Source organism: Chionomys nivalis, chromosome 7 (genome assembly GCF_950005125.1).
Source record: "Chionomys nivalis chromosome 7, mChiNiv1.1, whole genome shotgun sequence".
Lineage (NCBI taxonomy): Eukaryota > Metazoa > Chordata > Mammalia > Rodentia > Cricetidae > Chionomys > Chionomys nivalis.
In genome coordinates this window covers 40878578-40904657 of record NC_080092.1, presented here as the reverse complement: position 1 = coordinate 40904657, position 26080 = coordinate 40878578, and the positions used below count along the sequence as shown (strand labels likewise).

The following is a 26080-nucleotide window of genomic DNA, read 5'->3' as shown; positions in this document are numbered from 1 at the left end:
GTGTCCCTCCTGGGTTATCCCACATCATCCGAGTGTGGTCACATCCTCCCTACTGATATCCTCTCCCCACAGCTGAGTAGCATCGACCTGAATGACCAGGTAGAGGGGGATGACCGTGCCTTTGAGGTGTGGCACGAGCGGGAGGACTCTGTGCGCAAATACCTGCTGCAGGCACGGACCGTCATCATCAAAAACTCATGGGTGAAGGAGATCTGTGGCATCCAGCAACGCCTGGCCCAGCCTGTATGGCGTGAGTGTCCTTTGGTGGGGCTGGGCCATAGTGGTCAAGATTGGATGGGGACATGACCCTTAACCCTAGGTGTCCAGCTGGGCTGCCCCCAGGCTGTGGGGACCCTGAGTCTCAGGTTGTGGGGTGGCACTGCCTTGGCCTGTACTGGGCACAAGAGGTGCTTTTGGGAGCAGAGGGCTCCACTCTCTCCTGTCAGCTCTGGGTGGGGTATAAGAACTGCACCCTCACTGGGAAATCCAAGTGGAGTATCAGGTTACCCCCAACTAGGGAGAGGGAACACTTGGGGACATCATAGGGAGTTCCCACACGAAGACCCTAAGGTCAGGACATCCATCTGGATTCTGCAAGATGTGGGGGAATCTTGTAACTTGGACCAGATTTTTCAGCTAGACCAAAAGCATACCATCCAAACCATACGTTTTAAAAAATTAATTAATTTAATTAATTAGCCAAGCAGTAGTGGTGAACACCTTTAATCCTGGCACTTGGGAAGCAGAGGCAGATGGATCTCTGTGAGTTCAAGGCCAGCCTGGCCTCCAGAGTAAGTTCCAGGACAGCGAGAACTGTTACACAGAGAAACCGTGCCTTGAAAAAAATTAATTGACTTTTGGTCCTATATACGTGTGTGTTGGTATATGGGCATGTGTACATGTGATGGAACCAGAGGAGGACATCAGGTGTTCTGCTCAATCACTCTCTGCCGGGATTTTTCACTGAATCTGGAGCTTACGTTTTAGAGGGAGGTGGGCTAGCCAATGAGCTCCAGGGATCTGCCTGTATCTTCCTCCACAATGCTAGGAATACAGGCACATGAGGCTACAGCCTCATGTGGATGATGGGGATGCAAACTCAGGTCCCAAACTCTTTATTTTTTTTTACTATAGTCCCTACCCTTTCCCACTCTGTATCCAGTTTGCCTCACTCACCTGTGATTCTACTTTGGGACCGCAGATGGTAACAGCCACACTGCTGAACATGGAGTCCTAGTGTTGGGTGGGGTAACCTGCCAGGGCGTGTGCAATTGAGACGGTAGGTCTGGCCTGTACACATAACATGAGGACCTCCTTATGTATCCTCAGGTCCCCCTGATTTTGAAGAGGAATTGGCTGACTGCACCGCTGAGCTGGGCGAAACAGTCAAGCTGGCATGCCGAGTGACCGGCACCCCTAAGCCTGTTGTCAGCTGGTACAAAGGTACCCAGGGATGAGGGTCTCCAGCCTTACTGTGGGCTGGCTCTGCAACAGGGAAGGACCTCTTGAGAATGTTGGCTCTGTCCAGTGGTCTGTGAGGCCTGAGAGGCAGGAGACAGGACAAGAGGATGGTCAAGAGGAGGATGGCGTGGGGTAGGGGACAGGTGAGGGACTGATAAATAAACCTAAAGCCAGATAGTGTTGTGGCTACCCAGAGGACTAGTGGCTCGGGGCAATGACAAAAGACAAAGCATCCCTCTGAGATAACAGGTTTAGAACCTTCTGCATGAGTGAGAGACAGACGCGAGGGCCTGAGTCAGCAACAGTCATGGCATTGAGGAGCAGCTCTGGTCAACAAGTCACATGTCACAAGCACGCAGTCCCATGAGGAAGTAGAGCCGGGAGGATGGAGGGCTTGAGACAGTGCAGGGACTGAGGGGCATGATGCTCATGCCTCCCTCAGCTGTGATGGGAGGAGCCACATCACAGTCTCCACCCGACCTCACCACTGACGTCACCTGCACATTCGGGTTCCCTAGAACCTTCATTCCTGACATATCTGTGGCTTGAAAGGTCCTCAAAAGCACTTAAAAAAAATCACTTCTTTATTGATCCTTTGGAAGTTTCACATCGTGCACCCCAGTTCAGGTTCACGTCCTGGTCCCCCCATTCTCCCCCATCCCTGCCACACCCCCCATAAGGAAACAAATCAGAGTAAGAAAGGAAGTGAACAAAAGCAAAACAAAAACAAAAAAGCAAAACAATATCAAAAACCACATTAGAAAAATCTCTTTGCTTCTCCTTCTTTCTCGTTTCTCTAACCCCTCTTCGTTTGTCCTGGTGACAGTGGAGGCTTCAGTGGACCTTATAGTATTCCTCTTTGTCCCATCGGTTTTACTGGCAAATGTCAGTTGCAGTGAGTTACTGGTCTGGTTCAAGGCCTCTGGTCTCCAGCGCACCATCATCACTGGGTCCTCACAGGAACTCCTCTGGGGTATCCTGTGGCTGGCATGAGTCTTGGAGATCGTGTGGGTGCCGTTTCACCAGCTCTAGCAGATCCTAGATGGGGTAGATGCTAGGGCGGGTCAACTCCAGTTCTGGCTGTAGACCTGAATGGTAGGCAAGCTTGTCAGTCTGGGCGCCTGGGGCCACCCACCTTGGGCAAGTAGGTGGAGTCAGCTCCCCTACATGCATGCCTTCGGGGTTGGTTCACCTTGACCTATAGTGAGGGGTGGGGGCTATCTCTCCACTGTGCAGAGACCAACTCTTTTGCCATTGGCCAGTGAGAGGCAAGGTCAGCTTTCCCAGGACCAGCAAAGGGCGGGGCTGGCTCAGCATAGTCCTCTGATTTCATCTTGCATGGTTCCAGGGCCTTCTGCAGTGACACAGGCCACAGACATCCACACAGACCCCAGCTGTAGCTGGACCACAGACCCAGACATGGCCCGTGGCATCAGTTTGAGTCTGGGAGACATCCTGGCTCTGGGTGGAGGGACTGGCCACTCAGGGAGCACCTGGTTTCCTGATGCCAAGTTCAGAGATCTCCAAGAGCACCCACAATTATGGTGCCAAGTTTGGGAATCCCCAAAGCCCTCTGACTTAACACTAGCTGCAGGCTCAGAGTTCCAGGGGCCTCTTCCAGTTCCACAATTCACCCCATGGACTCACGGAAATGCCCAGAGCTGTTCTCTTCAGGGTTGTATTTTACTGCAGCGCAAGGGGCCAGACTGACGTCAGCTGGGCAAGGTCCGTGAGTTGCCATGTGTAAGTTTGTGTTTATTCCTCCCAGCGTCACGTGGCCAGCTCCCTTGTCCCCTAGCATCAGTGCCTGATACCGAGAGGAACAGAGTACAGTTAGCCAGAAAGCTCACTCGAGCCTTCCAGTTCAGGATATTACTTGGGTCTGGGTCAGTGGCCATGCCTGACTGCTCACACGGCCAACCTCAGTCTGACGTCATGTTGACACTGCCAGAGTCCAGAGTGCCCACCATAGACACTAATAGGAGGTGTCTGCAAGGCCTGGAGCTTGTACCGTGGACTCATCATTGGCATTAGTGGGCCCATGTGTTATCTGACTTCCAGAGTCTGGGGAGATGAGGTATAGTGAGTGGAGAGAGAAAGAAAACGGACCGTCAGCAAGGATGAGGGCAGGTGACCAGCTTGACAGTGACCATCACTTAGAGCTAGTCCCAAAACTGAAATAAACCTGTGTCCACCTGCCTACCTGTGGATCACCCCATCACAGATCATATACACTGCACATACTTGTATATACATGACACACATATGTGATTTGAACATTAAACCAGTACATACTTAAACATGCCATATGTATGAATATAATGCAAAAGTACACACTAGACATATACATGCCTGGATATGTACTTGCATGTGTACACATACACAATAATACAAACATATATTCATATATATACTACACAGGTATATGGACAGACAGTACACATGCATACAAACACAGACATAGAGACTCACTAATACATATGCACAAATACATGCTCCACACATTTACACATGCACACATACATGAACATCACAAATAAATATGTACGTAGACATGCCACACACATACACAGATGTATGCAAACACAGACTTAAGGTCTAGGACAAAGACATGTTTGCTCCTGTGATACAGTGGACAGTAGCATCCTGAAACATGCCTAGTTCTCACTGAGTGGTGGGAATAGAGGGACTGGCTCCTGATTGTGACTTGAGAGAGCTGCCCTGGGTGTCATCTCTTGGCGCTAGAGAAGGTCACTTGTGACCATTGTTCCTGGGACTGGAGGGTTCCTTCACAGCTAACAATGCAGAACCTGCCCCTTTACCCATCTGTCCAATCCCCTTCTTTATGTTCAGAGGTCAAGTGTAGAAAGCAAAAACCTCTCACAAAAGCAAGTCAGAGGTCAGTTTGAACCCCTGGTGCCCCATCTCCCTTGGCTGGGTTGTTAGTGGGCAAATGACGCCTTGTAACCAGCCCCTGCCCTTTTTTCCTATTATCCCAGTAAGGAGCCTGCAGGGAAAGAGACAGTCTTTTGGGGAGGAGGGGGCAGCTACTTTCAGTGACTAAAAGAACCTTCCTGAGGAGCATGGACCAGAGGGCATGAGGGACAGCTAGGTCCTGGAGTGGCTATTGTAGACGGTCATCAGATGGCAGGAGGCCCCCCGTGGCATCACGTGGCTCATGCTGGCCACAAGGCCACATTCACTGATCAGAAACAATATGTCTGATTTCACAGGACCGCCTGCCAGGGTGGGGTGTAAGTACCCCATATGATGTGACCATGCTCTTTGTAGACTTAAGAGCATCTCTCGGTAGCCTTCTGTCTGGTGTGAGCACAGCTTTGGTTCTGCCTAGCTGGTGGTGTTGTGTTGTAATGTCTCCATCCAAGAGTCCTGGTGGTCTGAGTTAGGTGTCCTCAATCTTTCAGGTGTTTATTTGATTTATGCTTTGTGGTCCCAAAGAGGGACTCCTTTAACCTGCCACTAGTTGTTTACATGGCAAAACAGCTGGCTCAGTAAGGATGTAATGGTCTTCACTAAGGAGAGCAGCATGGGGCAAAGCTACAAGAATGGCTTTGAACTCTGCCCACTGAGCAGAGGATGGCACCTCTGCCCAGCTGCAGCGCTTGGTCTGTGTGCTGCTGACTTTCTGTTTGTCTGGACAATGAATGATTCATGGGTCCAGACCTTCAAGGAACCGAAGCAGTTTGGCCTTGGGAGTAGAAAGGTAGAGCACCACATTCTGGGAGGGTCGTCGCTTTTCATGTGAATTTGGTGACTGAGGCTGGCTGGGCACTGCTTGTCATGCTTGTCATGGCATCCAAGCTGGCTCATCTTAGAATGGACAGATGGAGCATCACTGAGCGGAATGTCTTGTTTCCACCAGAGCCCCACAGCATGCAAAGAGTGGGTTTTCGGAAGTGACGTGTCTAGTGGCCATGTTGGAAAGAGGTCAGATCCAAATTACAGGCTGGGCTTCTTTTGCCAGAGTCTTCAGTTGGCAAAATGATGGGTCTCAGAAACTTAAAAGTTTGCCCAAGACCATGCAAAAACCTGCTGACATTTGGGCTTCTGTTTACTGTTGCTATAACAAAGCAACAGAAATTTGTTTTTAAGGCAGGGTTTCTCTGTAGTTTGGTGCCTGTTCTGGAGCTCACTCTGTAGACCAGGCTAGCCTTGAACTCACAGAGATCCACCTGTCTCTGCCTCCCAAGTTCTGGGATTAAAGGTGTGTGCCACCACCTAAACTAAAAAAATTGTATTCTTTATGAACTAAAGAGATTTTTTAATATCAGGGTTTGGAGGCTGAAAGGCCTAAAAACACAGGGTCACCTGGTGAGGCTCCTCTTGTCTGTCTGCAGTACAGTGTGGCCGCGGGCACAATGAGGAGAATACCAGTTAGATGGAGGGAGCAATCATGGCGACCGGAAGGAAGAGGGACTCCATCTGGACTTGCTCTCCAAATAACTCTTGAAAATTTGAGTTACACTTATAGATCAGTATCAGTCCCTTCTCAAGGCTCTTTTATCCGTGGCCTGATATACTTCACCAGGAGCCCTCCACTAAAAGGTTCTCCTCAATATCAACACTGGTGACCAAGCTTACAACACAGGAACTTTCAGGGGACCCACACTGAACCCAGAGCAGTGCTCATGGGAATCCCTCCCATGAGGAAGTCTAGAAGGTTCACAGCTAGCTGCATCACTCTGGGAAACCCTCAGGCCAACCCCAGACTGACTGGCTGAGACCTAGGAGAGGGCATAGGTGGAGCATACTGTATCCCAGGGTCCACGGGTCCCATAAGGCATTCTCCCATAGAGGACGCAGAAGACAAAGGTTGGTTATTGTGAATGCCGACATAGATCTGAGGCACTCCCCACTGAGAACAGACCCCGAATCTTAGGTTTCTCAGCCCGCCCTGCTGGTGAGCACACTCAGGCCTGAACATCTGAAATGGATGCTCCTAACTGATCAACCAGAAGAGCACTGATCCCATAGAAATGAACCGTCAAAGAACCTTGAAGGCCGGAGTGCTGAGTCCAGACTTAGAGCTCCAATGGATGTATGTTGCAGACCTGGTCTTGTGAATTCAAAAAGATTTTGACAGTTATTATCCAAGACAAAAAGGAGCCACATCCGATGTCCCTAAGATGCCCATCAGCAGCTGCTAGTCTCAGCAAGGTGTCCGCACCAGCAGAAGCCACAGAGGCAGTGCTCTGACTGAGCCAATCCATCTCCTGTAGCTGGCACCCTGCCACCACCCAAGGTCACCAAGGAGGACTTGACCTCCAATGATCCTTGGAATCTTTTTTCCTCCTGGGTTTTGTGCTGTCTCTGTCAGCCAATCTGAGAAGGGACCAGGAAGATGAGTTGCTTGAGATGTTTAGGTGGGTGCTCAGATGACTTAGCCTACACACACACACACACACACACACACACACACACACACACACACACACACACACACATTTTGAGACAGGGTTTCTCTGTGTAACATCCCTGGCTGTCCTGGAACTTGCTTTGCAGACCAGGCAGACCTCAAACTCACAGAGATCCACCTGTCTCTGCCTCTGTCTCCCAAGTGTTGGGATTGAAGGTGTGCACCACCCTGCCCAATCTAGCCCTCGAATCCTTTACCGTGAGCTAGGCATTGCTTTCACTATTGTTTCAGAATTTACTGCCAGTCTTCAAATATGTTTTACCAAGGTGATGATTTAAAAGATAGGTGTCTGGTGTGTCTGCTGCAGATGGCCCAAGAGTGTCTAACTTTAGAGTGAGCAGGGACAGCCCTGAAGGAGATGCATTTTCCCTAAATGGAGAGGGGAGGTTCTGGTTGCTCGTGGCTGAGGAAATTGGAACTTTCCCTTTGAGAGGAAAGGCACAAGGGTGTGGCCTGGGAGGGGGGCTTAGTACTGAGGTCCGAGCTGTCTGCTGGGAGTGGTCTCCACTTGCTCAGGGGAAACCCTGGGTGCTTGTCTTGCTACAGGGGATGGCTGGCTGTAGGACAGGGTTGGATGAGGGAGGAGGAGGAAGGGCTGTGAGGGAATGGCTCATGCCGTTAGGTTTTCAGGGTGGGGGTGATTGACAGAAGAGGAGTCCACATCACATATGCTGGGTGTTGTTGTCTTGTAAGATACCCAGAGCAGGTGCAGTTGTTAAGGAGAGGAGGTGACCAAGAGCCAGCACCCCGACAGTTCAGACCCTTTCACCACCCTCTGTTTCTAGAATGTTGAAGTTGGACGGAGACAGATAGCTGAGACCGATAGCCCTTGTGGAGAGACAGTCAGGGGTGGGGGAGGGAGAAAGAGAGGGAAAGGGAGAGGGAGATTGCGCCCAGCCTCTTGTTCTCCCTTTGGGACCTATTCCATGAGAGCCTGCCCCTGCTTTCCAGATGGGAAGCCGGTGGAGATAGACCCACACCACATCCTCATTGAAGACCCTGATGGCTCCTGTACCCTCATCTTGGACAACCTGACCGGTGTAGACTCTGGCCAGTACATGTGTTTTGCGGCCAGTGCGGCTGGCAATGCCAGCACCTTGGGAAAGATTCTAGTACAAGGTGAGCAGGATGGGTTTCCTGGTGTGATGGACACCCCACCAGTCCATTGTCAGTGGTGTGGACTCTGCCCAGAATACAGGCTGTGGGAGGGTGGTGTGTGGGGTGAGCCTGAGGATGGAGCAGGCCCGGTGACTTGGGGTCTCCCAGAAACCCCCAGAGGAAGGTCGCTTCTGGAGGTGAGGACACCGCAGTCCCCACCCCAGCTCTCCCTCAGCTCCATCTTTCTGTTTTTCTTGCCCTTGCCTACCTCTGCCCACAGTGCCCCCACGATTTGTGAACAAGGTCCGGGCCACACCCTTTGTGGAGGGGGAAGATGCACAGATCACCTGCACTGTGGAAGGTGCCCCGTATCCTCAGATCAGGTAAGTCCTGATCTGCAGAGAATGGGAATGCAGCTCCTGCAGAGACGGGAGAGCTGGGCAGCATGATCTCCTAAGCCAGGGAGGTTGTTCATGGCCACTGATCACTGCGAAGTGGGTATCATGGGATGGTGATTCCTGCTGGACATATCCTCGTAGCTGGGAAGAAATGGCTGAACTGTGGCTTCCAGGAAGGGAACTTAGCTAGGGACACTGGATCTGGGGTAACCTAGCAGGGGTTTTAAGCACTAATAGCTCTCTCTGGAGGTGCCCTGAGTACTCTGAGGGTACCATGAGGATGGCTCTGGCTGGGCACTGGCTCACAGGACTTCCTGACTGGTTCCAGGTGGTACAAGGATGGTGCCCTGCTAACCCTGGGCAACAAGTACCGGATGCTGAATGAGCCCCGCAGTGGCGTGCTGGTGCTGGTGATCCGGGCAGCCAGCAAGGAGGACTTGGGACACTATGAGTGTGAGGTGAGGCTTGTGTGTGAGGGACAATAGCTGTCCTCAGTGGTCTGACTGAACCCAGGTTCCACCGCGTAGGTGTAGATGCTCTAGACCAGCCAGAGGACATCAGGCTGCTGCCACCCACCATCCCCAGCCACCTGTCCTCTGCCTTGTAGCCTGTCTCCTGTCACGTTAGGCTGTGCCCTGTTACCTTGTCCTCTTGCCATTGTCCCTACCATTTTAAGATGATGCTTAGCATCTGCCTGATGTAGGGACCTGGTGCTGACCTCAGTTGTTACTCACTAGGTAAAAATGTAGTGCCGTTTACCCAGTGAGTCTGGCATTGCACGCACAGAGCTCACCCTTGCCAGGCACAGCTAACCTCCATCTCTGTGCTCTTCATCCTCAGATCTGAGGTGGAGACCAGCCTGGGTCCTCTTGCCTGTGTCCAGCTCTTGTCTGGAAGCCAGCCCCCTCTGTATGGCTTCAAGTGCAACCTTAGGGCACTTGTCTCCCATCAGGTTTCCTGGAAGCAAGGGTACTCTGGATAAGATAGCACAGATGCCAGGGGCCATGTAATGACTTCAGTAAATTAAAGTGGAGTCCGCTTGCAGGTTCCTGCTATTCTTGTTCAAATGCCCAGCCCCTGCCCTCCACCCCCAGCTGAGCAGCCACATCCTGGCCAGGGAAGAAAGAGATCAGACTCCACATTATGGGTCTCTAGGGAGCCCATGATTGGGCTAGGAGCCCTTTCCCCTGTGTAAAACATATTCAGGGGAGTGGCCCAGGCTCACTAGAGCATTGGAGTGGTTCTAGCGAGAGGGTCCAGACCCCTTGAGGAGCCTGGGTTCTTAGTGGGCCTTTGCTGTCCTTTTCCCAGCTGGTGAACCGGTTGGGCTCAACACGTAGTGGGGGAGAACTGTACATGCAGAGCCCTGTGCTGCGTGCCCGGGACCAGCACCATCGGGAACAGCTTGTGGCTGCTGTGGAAGGTAGGTTCTGTGTCTGTCTGTGCTGTCTCAGTGACTCACGAGTTCTAAGCCCCAGGCGGGAACCTCCACCTGCCTGGAAGGAGCCTGGTGGAACTGAAATTATCATTCCTTACAACCAGGAGGGACCTCTAGGAGGAAGGGGCTAGATCTCAGGGTGGGAAATGATGGAGGCCGAAAGCTGGGGAGGCTGTGCAGGAGGTCAAAGGAGGCAGCTGTGGGGTCATGTGTGTACCTGTGGGTGCTGGGGAGGCTGTGCAGGAGGTCAGAGGAGGAGGCTGCGGGGTCATGTGTGTACCTGTGGGTGCTGGGGAGGCTGTGCAGGAGGTCAGAGGAGGAGACTGCGGGGTCATGTGTGTACCTGTGGGTGCTGGGGAGGCTGTGCAGGAGGTCAGAGGTAGTGGCTGTGGGGTTACGTGTGTACCTGTGGGTGCTGGGGAGGCTGTGCAGGAGGTCAGAGGAGGAGACTGCGGGGTCATGTGTGTACCTGTGGGTGCTGGGGAGGCTGTGCAGGAGGGCAGAGGAGGAGGCTGTGGGGTCATGTGTGTACCTGAGAGTGCTGGGGAAGACAGGAGCCCAGAGTGAGAGCTGGAAGTTGCCCTGGATAACGTGTCCCACAGTCCTGCTCAGCCATTATCTCTGCAGAGGGAACATAGCAGGGCCTCCATCAGCTTGACTGGCAGTGGTCATGGAGGCTCCGTGCAGGTGGCAACAGGAGTGGGTGAGGGGCCCACACTGAATGCAGAAGGCACGGCTGCCTGGAGCAGGGGCAGGTGTCAGGACACCCATGGGTGTGGACTGCCTGGAGCAGGGGCAGGTGTCAGGACACCCGTGGGTGTGGACTGCCTGGAGCAGGGGCAGGTGTCAGGACACCCGTGGGTATGGACTGCCTGGAGCAGGGGCAGGTGTCAGGACACCCGTGGGTGTGGACTGCATGGAGCAGGGGCAGGTGTCAGGACACCCATGGGTGTGGACTGCATGGAGCAGGGGCAGGTGGAGCAGGTGTCAGGACACCCGTGGGTGTGGACTGCATGGAGCAGGGGCAGGTGTCAGGACACCTGTGGGTGTGGACTGCCTGGAGCAGGGGCAGGTGTCAGGACACCCGTGGGTGTGGACTGCATGGGGCAGGTGTCAGGACACCCGTGGGTGTGGACTGCCTGGAGCAGGGGCAGGTGTTAGGACACCTGTGGGTGTGGACTGCCTAGAGCAGGGGCAGGTGGAGCAGGTGTCAGGACACCCGTGGGTGTGGACTGCATGGGGCAGGGGCAGGTGTCAGGACACCCGTGGGTGTGGACTGCATGGAGCAGGGGCAGGTGTCAGGACACCTGTGGGTGTGGACTGCCTGGAGCAGGGGCAGGTGGAGCAGGTGTCAGGACACCCGTGGGTGTGGACTGCATGGGGCAGGGGCAGGTGTCAGGACACCCATGGGTGTGGACTGCCTGGAGCAGGGGCAGGTATCAGGACACCCGTGGGTGTGGACTGCATGGAGCAGGGGCAGGTGTCAGGACACCTGTGGGTGTGGACTGCCTGGAGCAGGGGCAGGTGTCAGGACACCTGTGGGTGTGGACTGCATGGGGCAGGTGTCAGGACACCCGTGGGTGTGGACTGCCTGGAGCAGGGGCAGGTGTTAGGACACCTGTGGGTGTGGACTGCCTAGAGCAGGGGCAGGTAGAGCAGGTGTCAGGACACCCGTGGGTGTGGACTGCATGGGGCAGGGGCAGGTGTCAGGACACCTGTGGGTGTGGACTGCCTGGAGCAGGGGCAGGTGGAGCAGGTGTCAGGACACCTGTGGGTGTGGACTGCATGGGGCAGGGTTAGGTGTCAGGACATCCCGTGGGTGTGGACTGCCCGTGAGAAGCACAACGCTGCAGTTCAGGGTCCTGATCTTGGCTCAGGGTTACTCCTGGTGTACCGGGGTAGGGATGGGAGTAATCTCACTAGGGACTGGAGAGATTTAACTCAGTGGTAAGAACATTGCTGCTCTTGCGGAGGACCTGAGTTCAGTTCCCAGTACCCATGTCAGGACACTGCCTGTCGATCTAGCTCCAGATGGGCATCTGACACCATCTTGTCTCTGTGAGGGTCAGCACCCATGCGTACAGAGATAAAATCAAAATAAATATTTAAAACAAGATATAGATTAGCCTGATTAGGGACAGAAGGTGAGTTTTGTTAATTGTCCTGGAAGATGTAAACAGGCATCTGTCCGTTCACTTCTGATAGGGCATCAATAACGGACCCAAGAAATAATTCTACACAAGTCATAGTAAGCTGATGAATTTGCTGGGATTGCTTAGAGGCGTATGGGTGGGGGATTACTTACAGAAACATGAATAACTCAAAGGCAGCGGTGTCACCAACAGGCACATCCAAGCATGGGTATTGTATGACCCAGCATTGTATGACCTGGAGGGGGGCCTTCCTTCCTTCCAGTGTCCTCAGGGGTTCCCTCATCGAAGGCGTGGTTCATTGGTTCAGTTTGGAAGATGGAACCGCATCGTACTCCACCCCTTCCCCAGACCCCTTCTCCCATTCTTTCTGACTCCTTTTGTTGTTTGATGTTCTCTGAGCCTCAGAGGGATGGTAAATACGTCTGATTATTTTCTTCTATCCATGGCTGAGTGTGGCAGAGAAACAGTCATTTAGTTTCGGGAGCTAATGGATTATGGGTCTCTGTAGCACACCCCTCCCTGGAAAAAAAATAAGTTTTCCTCTATGATTGATCAAAATGACTGACCAAAGCTAACAGCAGCAGTAATTGATGGGTGTAAATACAGATGTTCAGAAGGCAGTTTGATAGGCACATCACAGCCAGTGAAGAAAGCAACACCAGTTGCCTCCATGGGACCACAGGCTTTTGCCCTTCCTTGCGGTACCGTATGTGAATTCCCTCTCATGGAGCAGGCTTTGAATCTAATGGGAAATGGTTGCCCTATGACGGCTGTGCCGCCGTTGTCCTAGCAAGCACAACTTGTGTGCCATGTTAGTGTGGCATGTTAGTGATGTAGTGCACATGGCCACTCCTAGCTGATGATGACCATTGGTGACCCAGTGGTCCAAGCAGTGCCTACTGGGACTAGCTGGCAAAGAGGGAATTTCCATTTCAGTGCTAGTCTTACTGTCCATGTCCTGTGTCACAGCGTGTCAAGGCTTCAGCAGCAGGTTCTTACCATTTAGACCTGTGTTTTGCAGTGGTGGCAACAGCCTTTCTGGTTGTAAGGCCTTGTAGAGGAGTAGCCCCGGCTCTGGGTCTTTTAGTCCACACTGTATGCTTCTGCGAGCATCTTCCTGTCCATGTAGGTGCTTTTGTTTGAACTCCATCCCCGTTCTTCCAGATGCTTTAACAAATCTGTAAGAGTCTCCTCAGGGGTCAGCACTATATGATGTCACTTTTTTTTTTTTTAAAGCAGAGGTGGGTGGATTCTCGGAAGGCCAGCCCTCATCCATTCTAAGTATCAAGTGGTCTTGGTCAGCTAGGGCTTTACTAAAAGAGAGACATTATAAAAGGCCAGTATCGTAGGAAAAGATCACATCCGTTGCTTCATCCGAGAGTGGTGTCAGGCACAGATGGGAGTACTACTTCATCTAGCCTTCCATAATTCACAGACATTTGTCACGAACCATCTGGTCTCCTCATCCTGAGGTGCCATCGCTGCTGCAGGACTCGTGGGCATCACCCTACTTTCGATGGCCTCAGCAGGGTGGAACCCGAGTTGCATATGTCAGCACCCACTGCAGGATCCGTACAACCCCTGCATCACACGTGTCTCTCACTCTGCTGGCCCCTATGCAGCCACCACTAGTGTTCTGCGACTGTTGCTAGTGAGACGAAATGTCTGTTTATCCCAGATATGGCACGGTTGACAGATTGAAACACATTTCTACTCAAGTCTTGATTAGCGAACCAGTGAGATGGTGGAAGGTACTTTCAGTAACACAGGTGACGCAAATGCGGGCATGTTACTGGAAGCCTGCTTTGCCAAGGGTGAGGACTCAAAAGGCCGTGTTCTCAGAACTTGCAGCACAGCCTGGAGGCTGCTCTGCTGGGCTCCACTCCCCAGCAGTTGTTACTGCTTAGGTAACTTGGGAAGCCGGCAGCGCCTTGGAAATTTTGTGGATTTCTTGAGTCTTAATGAACCTCCCTCCAAGAGCGGGTGTTTCAAATTGCAGTAAGTGGCTACCTTAGGAGGGTTCTGACAAGACACTTGCATGGACATTCAGGACAGGAGGAGCCAGCTAGTGCTGCCCCGTCTGGAAGGGCTCCAAGATGCTTGAGAGCCTCACATCCCTGGGGGCATAAAAACAGAGACTGGACCAGTACCAAGTGAGCCACAGTGCCCATAGTAGAAGTGGTGACATATATATCTTCTGAACACCAAAAGTGGTCCCTTGGCCACTGGAACCAGTTCCTGCCATCTAGACCCTCTCAGAACTGAGCTGCTCAGAGCCCAGCAGCTCAGCCTTGGGACCTCTGATGTCCTCCACTGTCCTCTCAGAGATTCCCTCCTTCTTTGATGAGCAAAGGTCTTTGATTCTTATCCCTTATAGGGTCAAAGACCTTTCTCTGTGACTTGCCATACACATGCTGTGTCTGCCCACAACCTGGTTACTGAAGCACTATGCATACTTGTATCTGCCGCCACCGGCACGCTCTCTTCCCATTGGCATCCTGTTGGGTGTGCAAGAACATCCCACACAGTCATCTACTTGGTTGTCGTGATGAATCTTTTTCTGGGACAGAAGAGGGGTGGCAGCATGGAAGAGCAGGCCCAGGACTCACTGGGATTGGATGTGTATCAACGCCTTGGGGAGGCGAGAAGGCTGGTCCTGGAAGACCCTGGAGCCAGAGTCCAGCCAACCTGCTTCCTAACTCCCATCCTGCTTCCTGTTAACCCTGCAGCTCTGCAGCCAGAGTGGCCTGACAGAACTCTATGGGTGTGGCTGCCCTCTTGCTTTGTCCTGCATCAGGCTGGGAGCCCTGCTTCGCACAATTGCAGCCTGCCTGTGGCTGCCGGTTACACCCAGGCCCAAAGCTGGTCATGTTGAGCGCTGTGAGCAGAGGGGCCAGGAATGTAGCATCTCAGAGGTGTTGTGCCTACTGCTCTCGAGAGCAGTGAAGTGGGATCCATTAGGGAGGGTGAAGGTGCTAGAGCAGGTGGGAAACACGTTGCTCATCTGTGTACACTGAGCTCTGGGGCTGGGGTCCCTTCCCATTAGGGGAAACTTTTACACACACACATTTACAAACACATACGTGCCTACACACATTTGTGCATGCATATGTGTGTATCCGTGCACACAGAGCACACATACACATGTACACACATGTATGCATATGTGTACAAACTTATGTATGTACATATATAAGCATATATGTGCCTTGTGAAAGATAAATATGCATGTATGTGCCTATACACAACACATAATAAATGCATCTTCCATACACACCGAGTGATGGTACCTTATCTCGTGTGCACCTCGGCTGAGAGAGGTTGTCACGCTATGTTGCCTTCCTCTGTGTGAACTTGCAGCAAACCAGGGCTTATGAGATAGTGTCCCAGGTTACACCCCTGGGCAGTTTCCCCCACAAGGTTATAAAGAAGTCTACTAAGATGTGAGGGTGTAGGTAGTCTATGAGCTGCCTATGGCCTGGCTGCCGAGCCTTTGTGGGGTGCATCTGGGAGAGCCCATCTGAGGGTACTGTAGAGAAGAGCCCTCTTGCTAGATAGAGCCAGAGACAGTCTGGTCCCAAATGAGTCCCAGCTAGTTTCTCAGCCTAGAGCTCCACACACGAGGTGGGAGCTGCTGGTTATAGGACAGAGACATGCTGGAGTTGTCTCTCCTGAGAGAGACAGGTCTTCCCATCCTGAGGCACTGTCTAGGGCTGTTGCTAGAAGGACATTCGTGGCCTCCCGCCACGGAGCTCAGCTGTGCCATTTTTGGAACTCTAGGGTCCATCTCCGTTTTTAGTCTTTGTGATGTTCTTGTGAAAGAGGCATCGGTCCTCCTACCCTAGTCTTAGTGTGGCTGTTGGCTCCTTGTGCAGCTCCAGCCCAGGCTCAGATTCTGTGTCTGAGAAGTGGAGCCTTAAGTGTGACAAAGTCACAGGACTCCCATGGCCTATGGACTGAGTGAGGTTTTATACAGAGGCAGGCTCTTCTTCCCACCCCCCGGCCCCTGTGGTACCCATGTGAGATGCAAGGTTGACACTTCCCATAGGACAGGTATTGTTCCCTGTTTCACAATGAGGGAACTGGATTCCCAGACTGCAGAGCTCTTCCCAGGAACACGCAGATAGGCAGGGCCAATGCTCCTACACCAAACAGGTTGCTACGCTATCAACACCACTCAGCTCAGCCCCCGGGGTGCTGCTGGTCTGTAACGGTTGCTGTTCCGACTGTTTTCTTTGTAGTCACTGAGCAGGAGACAAAAGTCCCCAAGAAAACCGTCATCATGTAAGTGCAGGCGTGACTCTCATCTTCCTTTGACTGTCGCGCCCATGCATGCTACTAACCCCCTCACCTTGCCGGCCTGATGTCCTTGCTGCCTGCCAGCCTGCCCGCCTGCCTGTGCACCTAACCTTCACATACCGCATGGGTCATCAGCATCTTGTGGATTCTTGCAGGCACCTAGCCCAGCCACTTCCCGGGGTCTGTGGACCCCGTACACACCACAGCTCTCTTCTGAGGCCTCAGAGCACACCGCAGGGTGCTGCTATTCTACATAGTTCATGGCGACTCACCAGGATAGTGGCTTTCCAGCAGCTGGGGAGAGCTGGCAATGAAAGCCATTTCCCTCAATAGGCTCGAGACAGGTTTCTGCCCTTTGGTGTCCGAGAGTTTAAGCAATGTTGGTGGCAGGGCTTTCGGCAGTGATGGATTCCCATTCCATAACCCACCCTGCCCAACAGCATTTAAATATGTCTAGTGCAACAGACAGCCAAATCTTAAATGTGATTCAGTTTTTATTCATTGGATCTAATCTAAATAATACTACCACGGCAGGTATCATAGCCCTGGGGCATTTGGGTCTCCAAGCCCAGCTGTTACATTTAGAAGATGGGGAGACTGTGGCTCTGGAAAGTAAGGAGACCATCCGAGAGCCACTTCCACCAGCCAGCCTTTTCTTCATCCTCTAGTGCTTTTAAAGCTCAAACAAAATCCTACGAATGGATCCTAGGAGCTCAGAGCATGGCAACCCCACTGAATGTGGGATTGTGAGGACCTGGAGAATCTGGGAGGCCTTCCTCTACAGGGAAGCCCAATAAGGGGAGGTCTCTTCTGTGCCATGGGTGGCCATGTTGCTGGAGGATTCTGTCTGCAGACCTTGGACGAAATCTGGGTTATCCCTTATTGCCCCACATCCACCTCTCTGCTTCTAAGGTGGCTGCTCCCATGTTGCCACCCAGCCTGTGCTCACCACCCCAGCCTTGGAAAGGCCCCGTGCTGGAGGTTGGCACAGATGATTGTCCGTATCTGCCTTGTGGGGAGCAGTATTATCAGACACCTTGAGGCATCCAGATCATGGTCCCTGGTTCCAGAGGAGACCCCAGATATCCAGTATTTGTGACATAGCCCTGGGAAAGTTCTCAGCCTTTCCATTTTTTATCCCTACCTCTGCTGGGAGCAAGAAGCAATTGAGCCCAAACTCAAAAACTTAGAAAGTCCTAGCCAGTGCCTGTCACTCACCCTGGTGCTCAGGTTTTACCTCCTTCTGCCACCTTCACTCCCATTTTGGAAGGTGGAACTCGAAGAGGGGACGTGGTATGTGAGAAGTTCCAAGGCCTATGGCAGCTCAGACAGGTCCAGACAGAGCTAAGTAGCCCCTTCGAGTGTCCTCGTTGGCCTGGGGAGCCCTCACTGCTCTCATCCATTCAATCCCAGAGACCAGGAACCCCAGCTGCAAGTCGGAGCCAGCGGCACGCTGGGCTTGCTATTGTGCATGTGGCTGCTGCACCAGCCAGCCATCAATCCCTATTAGCCGAGCTGCTTGGGGCACTGAGAGCTGGCCAGGTACTATCCCCTTGGGGACAAAGCACAAAGCCTACTCCAGGGATGGGAAAGAGGGGTGACCAACACAAGGGACATTTGCAAAACACACCTCACTTGGTGGTGGGAGGTACCCAGGACTCTTGTTTCAGATCACATCCCGATGTCTGAAATTGATCAGTGGAACTTTGTGCTTTGTTCCTTCGGTTTTCTTAGTGAGGGCTGTGCAGGGTGGGCTCAAGCGCATGCGCAGGAGTTTGTGCTGTCTTAGCCTCTGCTCACTCACACATGCGCTAACCCGGGCTCTGGCGTATGCTGATGGTACTGTGCTGGGTGAGGCTGTGGGTCTCCGTGCCCATCTCTTCTTGGGCCCTCTCCCCCTACCAGAGAAGAGACCATCACCACGGTAGTGAAGAGTCCTCGTGGCCGACGACAGTCCCCGAGCAAGTCTCCCTCCCGTTCACCCTCCCGCCGCTCTGCCAGTCCGCTGAGGCCAGGGCTGTTGGCCCCCGAGATGCTGTACCCACCAGGGACCAGCCCATCCCGGAGACTTGAGGTAGAAGCAAGCAGGAAGGCCCCAGTGCCTGCATTGTATGTGACAGAAGCTGAAGCGATCGCTCCAGCCTCGCAGCCCAAACCCAAGTGGTTAGAGGTTGAGGAAACCATTGAAGTCCGGGTGAAGAAGACAGGGTCACGGGGTGCATCTCCTGTCCGAGAGATGCCCAGCAGTGGAGAGGGGATTCTCTTCACACTGCCTAGTGGAATCGCTGGCAGGGACCCAAATGCCAACAACTCCAACAACAAGAGTGTGTCCCAGGAAGCTCGGACCGGCAGCCCCCCTATAGTCCATGTTGGTGAACCCTTCGTCTTCCATGTGAACCCAATGGGCAATGTGGACTGGGCAGCTGCCAGCCCTGAGCCAAAGGAGGTCGGAGCCTCCCAGGAGGAAGAGAGCATTGCAAAGGATGAAGGAGACAGTGACAGAGAAGAAAATACCTTCCTACTAGAAGAACCCCAGGACATGGGTAGCCTTCAGGGGCGTGACCCCAAAATCCTCACGCACAATGGCCGGGTGCTAACACTGGCTGACCTGGAAGATTACGTACCCCAGGAAGGAGAGACCTTTGGCTGTGGGGACCCCACCCCCAGCACCCCTGATGAACCTCCCTGCGAAGTCTCCGTGCTCCAGAGAGAGATCAGAGAGCCCACTGTGGGGCAACCTGTCCTACTCAACGTGGGGCGTCCTCCAGACCCCAGTGCCATACCCAGCTTCTTCAGGTCAAGACCCCAGGTCCACAACCCCGAGGGTGTCTCCTTCCTCTTGCGTGAAACCTGGACAGGGCCAGTGGGTGCCACCCCTTGGACAAGCTCCTTCCGCACCCATGTCCAGAGTTCTGTAGATGGCAGCCAGAATAGCTTCAAGACAGAGGTCTCTACCCAGACAGTCAGCTTTGGGGCCATAGGAGAGACTGTCACTCTGCATATTAACCCAGATGGAGGAGAGGCCCCAGGCCCCTCCCAGAGTTGAATCCACACCCTGGGGACAGAACCTGGGGATAACAAGGTGAGGTGAGTGGCCCAGAGCCTCGGGCCCTGCCAGGTACCAGCATCTACCCTGGAATCCACAGCTTACCTCGGGGACCTCCCACCCCCTGCTCTTCTCCAGCCTAGGATGGAGTCTTCCTTGCTTTCCTGCCCGGTCCTTCCTACCTCACTGGATTTGTTCTCTGCCGGGAAGACGGGGAAGTACCTGCCGTGTTAGACATACGTTGCTGTCTCAAGAGCTCTGGCCCAGCAGCTAAGAGACCCCAGCTTTGGACTTCACCCCACAAACCTTCTGTGGGGCTCTCAAAACAAGATGTGGACTTGGGTGTTTGCCCTGAGACATATCCTGACTGAGAATCTTCGCTAGGGCTGTACCCAAGGCATGTGTTGGCCGGCCACCAGCTCTGTGGATCTTCAGGGCCACATCTGTGGTGGACACAGGCTGCAGGGTGGGAGGAACTCCCAGGCCATTACCTTGATGAGAACAATAAAACAAGTCCCAAACCCTCCTCTCTGCTTCTTCTTGATTGTTCACCTAGAAGTTTAGGGTTCTACTCTTATTTTTTCAAGGTCACATCTCAGGTCATATAGGACTCCTAGGGTGGTTGGCTATCTGTGTACGCTGATGACGGGCATACAGGTCCCAGTCTGTCTTGAGCTCCATGGGTAGAGTAGGGTCAGCAGTGAATCTTTCCTTGAGACCCACAGTGTGGACCAGGGAAGCCGTCTTGGCCCCTTTTGGCCTGTCAGAATCTGGGCGGGCTTTCCTAAGCCATGGATAGTTGAGGCTATTGTAGGAGAAATGGGAGTCATGAGAGAGACTAGGTGACCCGCGTGCCCTAAGCTCTTAGCATATAGGGGTCAATTCTATTGTCTGCACAGGAGATGACCTACAGTCCTTGTGCTTGTCTGTGAGTGCCAGGCAATCTCTAGCCCTGAGGCTGTTCTAAGGGTGTTGCTGACCTCTTGGAGTTGGGAAGAGTGCCTGGGTGCCCATCCAGCCTGGGACTGGGGGTGTCAGAGATGCCTCATCAGCAAGCACTGAGGAGGATCTGGGTGGGGAGAAGATTCTGGGCAGGGGACTTGCTAGCAAAGGAGAGGTAAGCAATCCTGGGGCAGCTGTGTGGGAACCTCATGTGGGTCTGAAAGGTACAGGGGAGAGAAAATGAGCCATACAGGAGAGGGTTACAGGATACTGGGGTTGCTCACTAGGAGCTGGGGAAGGACACAGGCCTGGGCTGGGCTTGGACCACTTAGGTAAGGGCAGGAAGCTGTCAGTCATATGGGGCGAGGCCTGCATGCCCTGGGAGGTGAAATATGGGCGTGGCTTCCTGTACACCCAATCCTCGGTTCCCCTGGCCCTTGATATGTGCCAGTATGTCTAAGCTTTGGACTCTGGAGCTGGCTTTGAGGGGAGCCAGGCCTGGATGGAAGGTGTGGGGGACTGCACGCACGTTGAAGACAGGTGCTTTCTGAAGGAGATGTGCTTGACCTTTAGCATCAAGGAGGGTGACCCTGGGTGTCCATGGCTCTGGAGGAGGAAACAGTGGCCCTCTGCCCCTGGGCTCAGAGCTCCTCACTGTCCCATATCTCCTGGGCCTCCCCATGCAGGTGGTTTCCAAAGCAGGGAACAGCAGACGGCAGAACAGGCGTGAGAAGGCAGACTGAAAATTGGGGTGGGCACTCGGATCCTGTGCCTGGAATTTCGGTCCCCAGGCCAGACTTACCTTGTGTTCCCATTCTCCTGTCCAGCAGACACCTCTGTGGAGGACTCTGTCCATCCCACCCAGGATGGAACTGACCAAGAAGCCACTTCTGTCCTTTGGAGAGTGCTGAGCTCAGAAGCCCCCAGCCCCTCCCTGGGGGATTTCCCCCACACCAGACAAACTGAGCCACCTGCACTTGAAGAGGCTGCTCCCCAGATCCCAGGCCTGACAGCCTCAGGTACACCTGGTGAGCCCCAGTGGGGAGCTGACTCCAAAGGCTTCTCTTCTCCCCAATCCTGCCTTTGCTAACCCCATTCCATCCTTGGCCATACCATCCAAGGGGTCATTTTGATTGCCCGCACCATGCTTACAAACTTGCAGAGCTCTGGGTCACCTTGGAATCTTTAGGGCCGCATGTGCCATCATGTACTTTGCCTGGTCAAGGCCTAACCTTACTTAACTTGTCCTCAGTTTTCCTATCTGTGAGCTGGGCCCACCCTTGCCATGTACCAGGTGCCCACTTCTACTTAGAGTCTCAGTTTCCCCAGATGTGCCATCTGTCCACTTAGTTTGTCCCAAACTCTTCTTTTCTAACTAGTCAGTATGGTGTGTCTTACCTTGTCGATGAGTAAAGTGTCCTCCATGGGGTCCTACACTGCAACCTGTGTCCTGCTCTCATGTCACTGTAATGCCAGCCTGGCTGGATGTGCAGGTCCTGAAGGGCAGAGCCTCTCCATCCCAATGCCAGCCTGGGCAGAGCGTCTCCTTCCCAGTGCCAGCCTGGCTGGTGGGCTAGGATATCAGGCTTGTCACCTTACTGAGAACTGGAGGACCTCGATGTCTGGCTTCAACAGGACAGCCAGCATCCCTTACTATGCTGTGGGGGCCAGGGTTCATTGTGGGGGCCTGGTTCCTACTGAGGGCACTGGTTCTGGAGCCACTCTTGACTTTGTGATTCACCCCACACTGGCACATGGGGCCCCGTGCTTGTTAAAGAATGCCCTCCTGACTCCAGCCTAGCTTCAGCTCACCAGGCTTCCTGTCTCCTACCAGCTGAGTCCCCAGAGGTCTCACAGCCTGACACACACAAAGGCCTGGAGCAGGAGACGACAGCAACTTCTGGGGCCCAGGAACGGACTGTACCCATTCGGTAACTTCCTGAACTAGATGGGTCGTGTGTGGGTGGACCTGCCCTCCGAGGGATGTCCTGGGTTGGCAGTGCAGGTTGGCCCACCTTCTCTGGCTTCGTGGCCTTGAAGAGTTTGCAGGGTGGACTTGATGCTCTCCAACATACTTCTTACATGTTCCAGCCCAAGCTGGTGGGCAGGGGAGGGAAAAGGGACCCACCCTAGAGCCTAAGGGAGAGCCCATACATCTGACCTCACAAATAGGGACATTAGGGTCACCATCCCGTCCTGAGGCACAGCTACCTGAGAGAGGTACAGAGTCAGGGTGCCTCACTGAGCAGAGACCACCCTACCTTGACTCCAGGGTGGAGGGAACAGCTTGGCCAGATGCAGGCACAGGGCAGCTGCTCTTGGATGTGCACAGCCGAGTCGTCATGGAGACCACACAGAGGACCTATGTATACCAGGCTCCTGATACAAGTGCTGCAAGTATGGAAGTGGGCCATCCAGATGGAGGTGCACCCATGCCATTCAGATGGGAGTGCACCCATGCCATCCAGATGGGGGTGCGCCCATGCCATCCAGATAGGGGATGTACCCATGCCATCCAGATGGGGGCTATACCCATGCTGGGCGCAAGGGGCATTTTTATGAGGGCCTGATTACATCACATGGCATGCCTCAGCCCACGTTCCCCACCCTCCTCTTTCTGAGCAGCCCCTTCCCTCTTCTCTGGGAAGAGACTACCAGCAGCAAATGTGGTACCTGCAGGTTCTATACTTGAGAGAGATTTTTAGCATTCTGCCTGCTTTGGCTTGACTGTCCATGTGATTTGCTTGGCCGGCTGAAATTAAGGCAGGGGAAACAGAGGCTGGAATGAGGAAAGCCCTTTGTGCCCGCTAGATGCCTAGGCAGTGAGGTGGTTGGGGTCCCCGTCACCAGGGAAGGAGGTGGGCTTTCTGGTCCAAGGAACATAAACCAAGGCTTCACTGACCACAGATGTACGTGGTGGACTGTGCACCCAGGGCTGTGAAGCCTGAGGGTCCACACACAGGTTCTCTTTCCCCCTCTCCCAGGGGCCCCATCCATGCAGGTTACTATTGAGGATGTACAGGTAGAAGCTGGTGATGTGGCACAGTTTGATGCTGTCATTGAAGGCAACCCACCTCCCACCGTGACCTGGTACAAGGTAAGGGCAGGCCCAGGCTGCAGGGGGAGGAGATAGGCCTTAGGAGCCTGAGGGTATGGGTGCATGTATACATGAAGCCACGTGGGCATATTGGGGCTCCTGCACTCCACCATGCAATATGCAACTCCCACTCCACAGCCCCACCCTGCAGTCCTATCCTGTACCTTCCCATCCCACTTCTGGCCTGCACCTGGGGCTGGGCATACAGCAGGTATTGGAAGGGCTGCTCAAGGAAGAGTGTGGGGGTCCAGGCACAATTATCTCCCAGGACAGGCTGATGGTAGCCCAGCCTGCCTCTTGTCTGTTCAGGACAGCAACCAGCTGATGAACAGCGACAGGCTGAGCCAGCGGCAGGATGGAACTAAGTATTCCTTGGTGTTGACTGACGTGGCTCCAAACGACGCTGGTGTCTACACGTGCCTTGCCTGTAATGCAGGGGGACAGGTGCTCTGCAAGGCGGAGCTGCTGGTCCATGGTGGTGAGTTGCCTGACTCCTGCCAGGTCCTGGGCGGGCTACAGGGACCAGGGAGCAGTCCCCGTCATTGTGTGGGAGAACAGCGGGGCCAAGGCTGTCATCACTGCCTGTACTGCACATAACCTGTGCTTTGACCGTAGGGGACAAGCTAGACTCAGAAAAGCAAGTGTATCGGCGAAAGCTGCATTCCTTCTATGAAGTCCAAGAAGAGATTGGGAGGTATGGCTTCCCCATCTTCCCCACAACCTGCGGTCCGCCTCAAGGACTCCTCCTCTACCCTCAGCATGACACCTACCATGGTTCCCTCTCTCCCTCTTCTCCCCCAGGGGTGTGTTTGGTTTCGTGAAAAGAGTTCAGCACAAAGGGAACAAAATGTTCTGTGCTGCCAAGTTCATCCCCCTGCGGAGCAAAACTCGGGCCCAGGCGTACCAGGAACGAGATATCTTGGCTACGCTCAACCACCCGCTGGTCACTGGGCTCCTGGACCAATTTGAGACCCGGAAGACTCTCATCCTTATCTTGGAGCTGTATCCTGCACCTGGACCCTGGGAGAATCCAAGAGACACTGGGTCCCAGGCTAGGGTTGGAGTTACTGAGAGTGGGGTCCCTGGGCCTGGGCGTTATAGTGACAATTACTAGCCACACATCTGAGCATCCCTGTTCCTGATGTGTGACTACGTGTGACAACAGGTCCTGATCCTGTAAGTCAGCGTGTCATGATTTGGGAAGGAGGCCACTAATCCTGAAGGTTCTCAGCAAGGGTAGCCTGGGGTCCCTCTCACAGGTGACCTCATGTGTATTGGAGAGGATTTTCCCATCCCAGCTCCTCTAGATCTCCGTCACTGTCACAGGGACTTGTTTGAAGGTCTTCTGTCCTGCATGGTCTGGCTGCCCTGTCATTCCCAAAGCTGTGTCTTGGGATCCTGGGAAGGGGTGCTTAGTGTTGGCTCTTTAAGAGATGAAAGGGTGCTTCTATTCCAAAATACTATTGCCCAACAGCCTGTACCCGGGGTCTTTATGAAGACCACTTTCTCAGGGATGGTAACATCTGGAACCCTGGGGGTCTCCATTCCACCCTCTTTCACCTGAGTACCAGCATCATCAGATCTGTATTGCAGGAGCGTCAGGTCTTGCACACCGCTCTGTGAGCATAGATGCCCCAGAGTCAGGCAGGTTCCAACCAGTTGCAGTTTCTCCTTGACCAAGCTGAGGTGCTCATCCGAGGAGCTGCTAGATCGCCTCTTCAAGAAGGGTGTGGTGACTGAGGCCGAGGTAATCTTTACCCTCTCCTTGCCTGAATGGGGCCCTAGGGTCAATGTCTCTTGACCTAAGACCCTTGTAGCTTCCAGGGTACCCAGACATATCCAGCTGTCTCCTACCCCTCCTGGCCTTATCTGTCCAGCTGTGCTGGTGGTGCCCATTCCTCCCTGATATGAACAGGCCTCTGCTTCCTGCCTACGCAGGCTCAGCCTGTCTTTGGGATGGCCCCTCCCCAACCCTGGGGCTCACAGATTTCCTGAAAGACTTTTCCAGTAACCTGTTCTGTGGGGCCTGAATTAAGAGGAGGAAGCAGGAATGTAATGGAGGAGGAGAAGGAGGCCGAGGCTGGCCCCTCACTACCCGAGCCAGCCTCTTGGGCTGGTCCCCAGTTAAACCAGGCTTTTTACCGCAGGTCAAGGTCTATATCCAGCAGCTGGTGGAAGGCCTGCATTATTTGCACAGCCACGGTATCCTTCACCTGGATATAAAGGTACTGACCCCAGGGTACCTCCAGAACTCTGGCTGGGGATAGATGGGAGCCTTCCTGTGCTTGAGTTGCAGTGAGCATAGAGGACTTCCCAGCCCCCGGGTAGAGTTTGGATCAGAAGGAGTAGAAGAGGAGATGCCGGGTCTGACCTTGGGGCTCCCCACTGCCCTTTGCTCCAACAACTCTTCAGTGCTCCCCGAGGCCCAGAAGTATAGGCGTCGCCTCTCTCATGACATGTAGCCCTCAGCAACTCCCCAACTCTGCCTGACAGCCCCCCAACATCTTGATGGTGCACCCAGCCCGCGAAGACATTAAGATCTGTGACTTTGGCTTTGCCCAAAGAGTCACCCCTTCTGAGCCACAGTACAGCAAGTACGGCTCGCCTGAGTTCGTGTCCCCAGAGATCATCGAGCAGAGTCCTGTGAGCGAGGGCTCAGACATCTGGTAAGTGAGTGGACCACAAGGAGGGTTGTGCTTCTGTCTGTCCTC

General features: G+C 53.7%; 1 protein-coding gene across 8 annotated transcripts in view; it reads left to right on the top strand.

The window, feature by feature from the left end:
• Positions 1-26080, top strand: part of Obscn (obscurin, cytoskeletal calmodulin and titin-interacting RhoGEF) — a 141140-nt gene that overhangs the window by 106143 nt on the left and 8917 nt on the right. For 5 of the 8 annotated variants that reach the window (XM_057775833.1, XM_057775831.1, XM_057775832.1 and 2 more), the window contains 16 exons: positions 73-250; positions 1330-1443; positions 7850-8017; positions 8277-8379; positions 8723-8852; positions 9706-9817; positions 21100-21291; positions 22107-22203; positions 22545-22669; positions 23257-23369; positions 23679-23847; positions 23985-24063; positions 24171-24371; positions 25056-25116; positions 25517-25594; positions 25863-26035. In XM_057775833.1, the coding sequence (XP_057631816.1) occupies positions 73-250; positions 1330-1443; positions 7850-8017; positions 8277-8379; positions 8723-8852; positions 9706-9817; positions 21100-21291; positions 22107-22203; positions 22545-22669; positions 23257-23369; positions 23679-23847; positions 23985-24063; positions 24171-24371; positions 25056-25116; positions 25517-25594; positions 25863-26035 (2093 nt within the window). Of the gene's footprint in view, positions 1-72; positions 251-1329; positions 1444-7849; positions 8018-8276; positions 8380-8722; positions 8853-9705; positions 9818-16226; positions 16270-18189; positions 19843-21099; positions 21292-22106; positions 22204-22544; positions 22670-23256; positions 23370-23678; positions 23848-23984; positions 24064-24170; positions 24372-25055; positions 25117-25516; positions 25595-25862; positions 26036-26080 lie in introns of those variants that run through there. The other 3 variants (XM_057775830.1, XM_057775835.1, XM_057775834.1) reach the window with 3 other exon arrangements.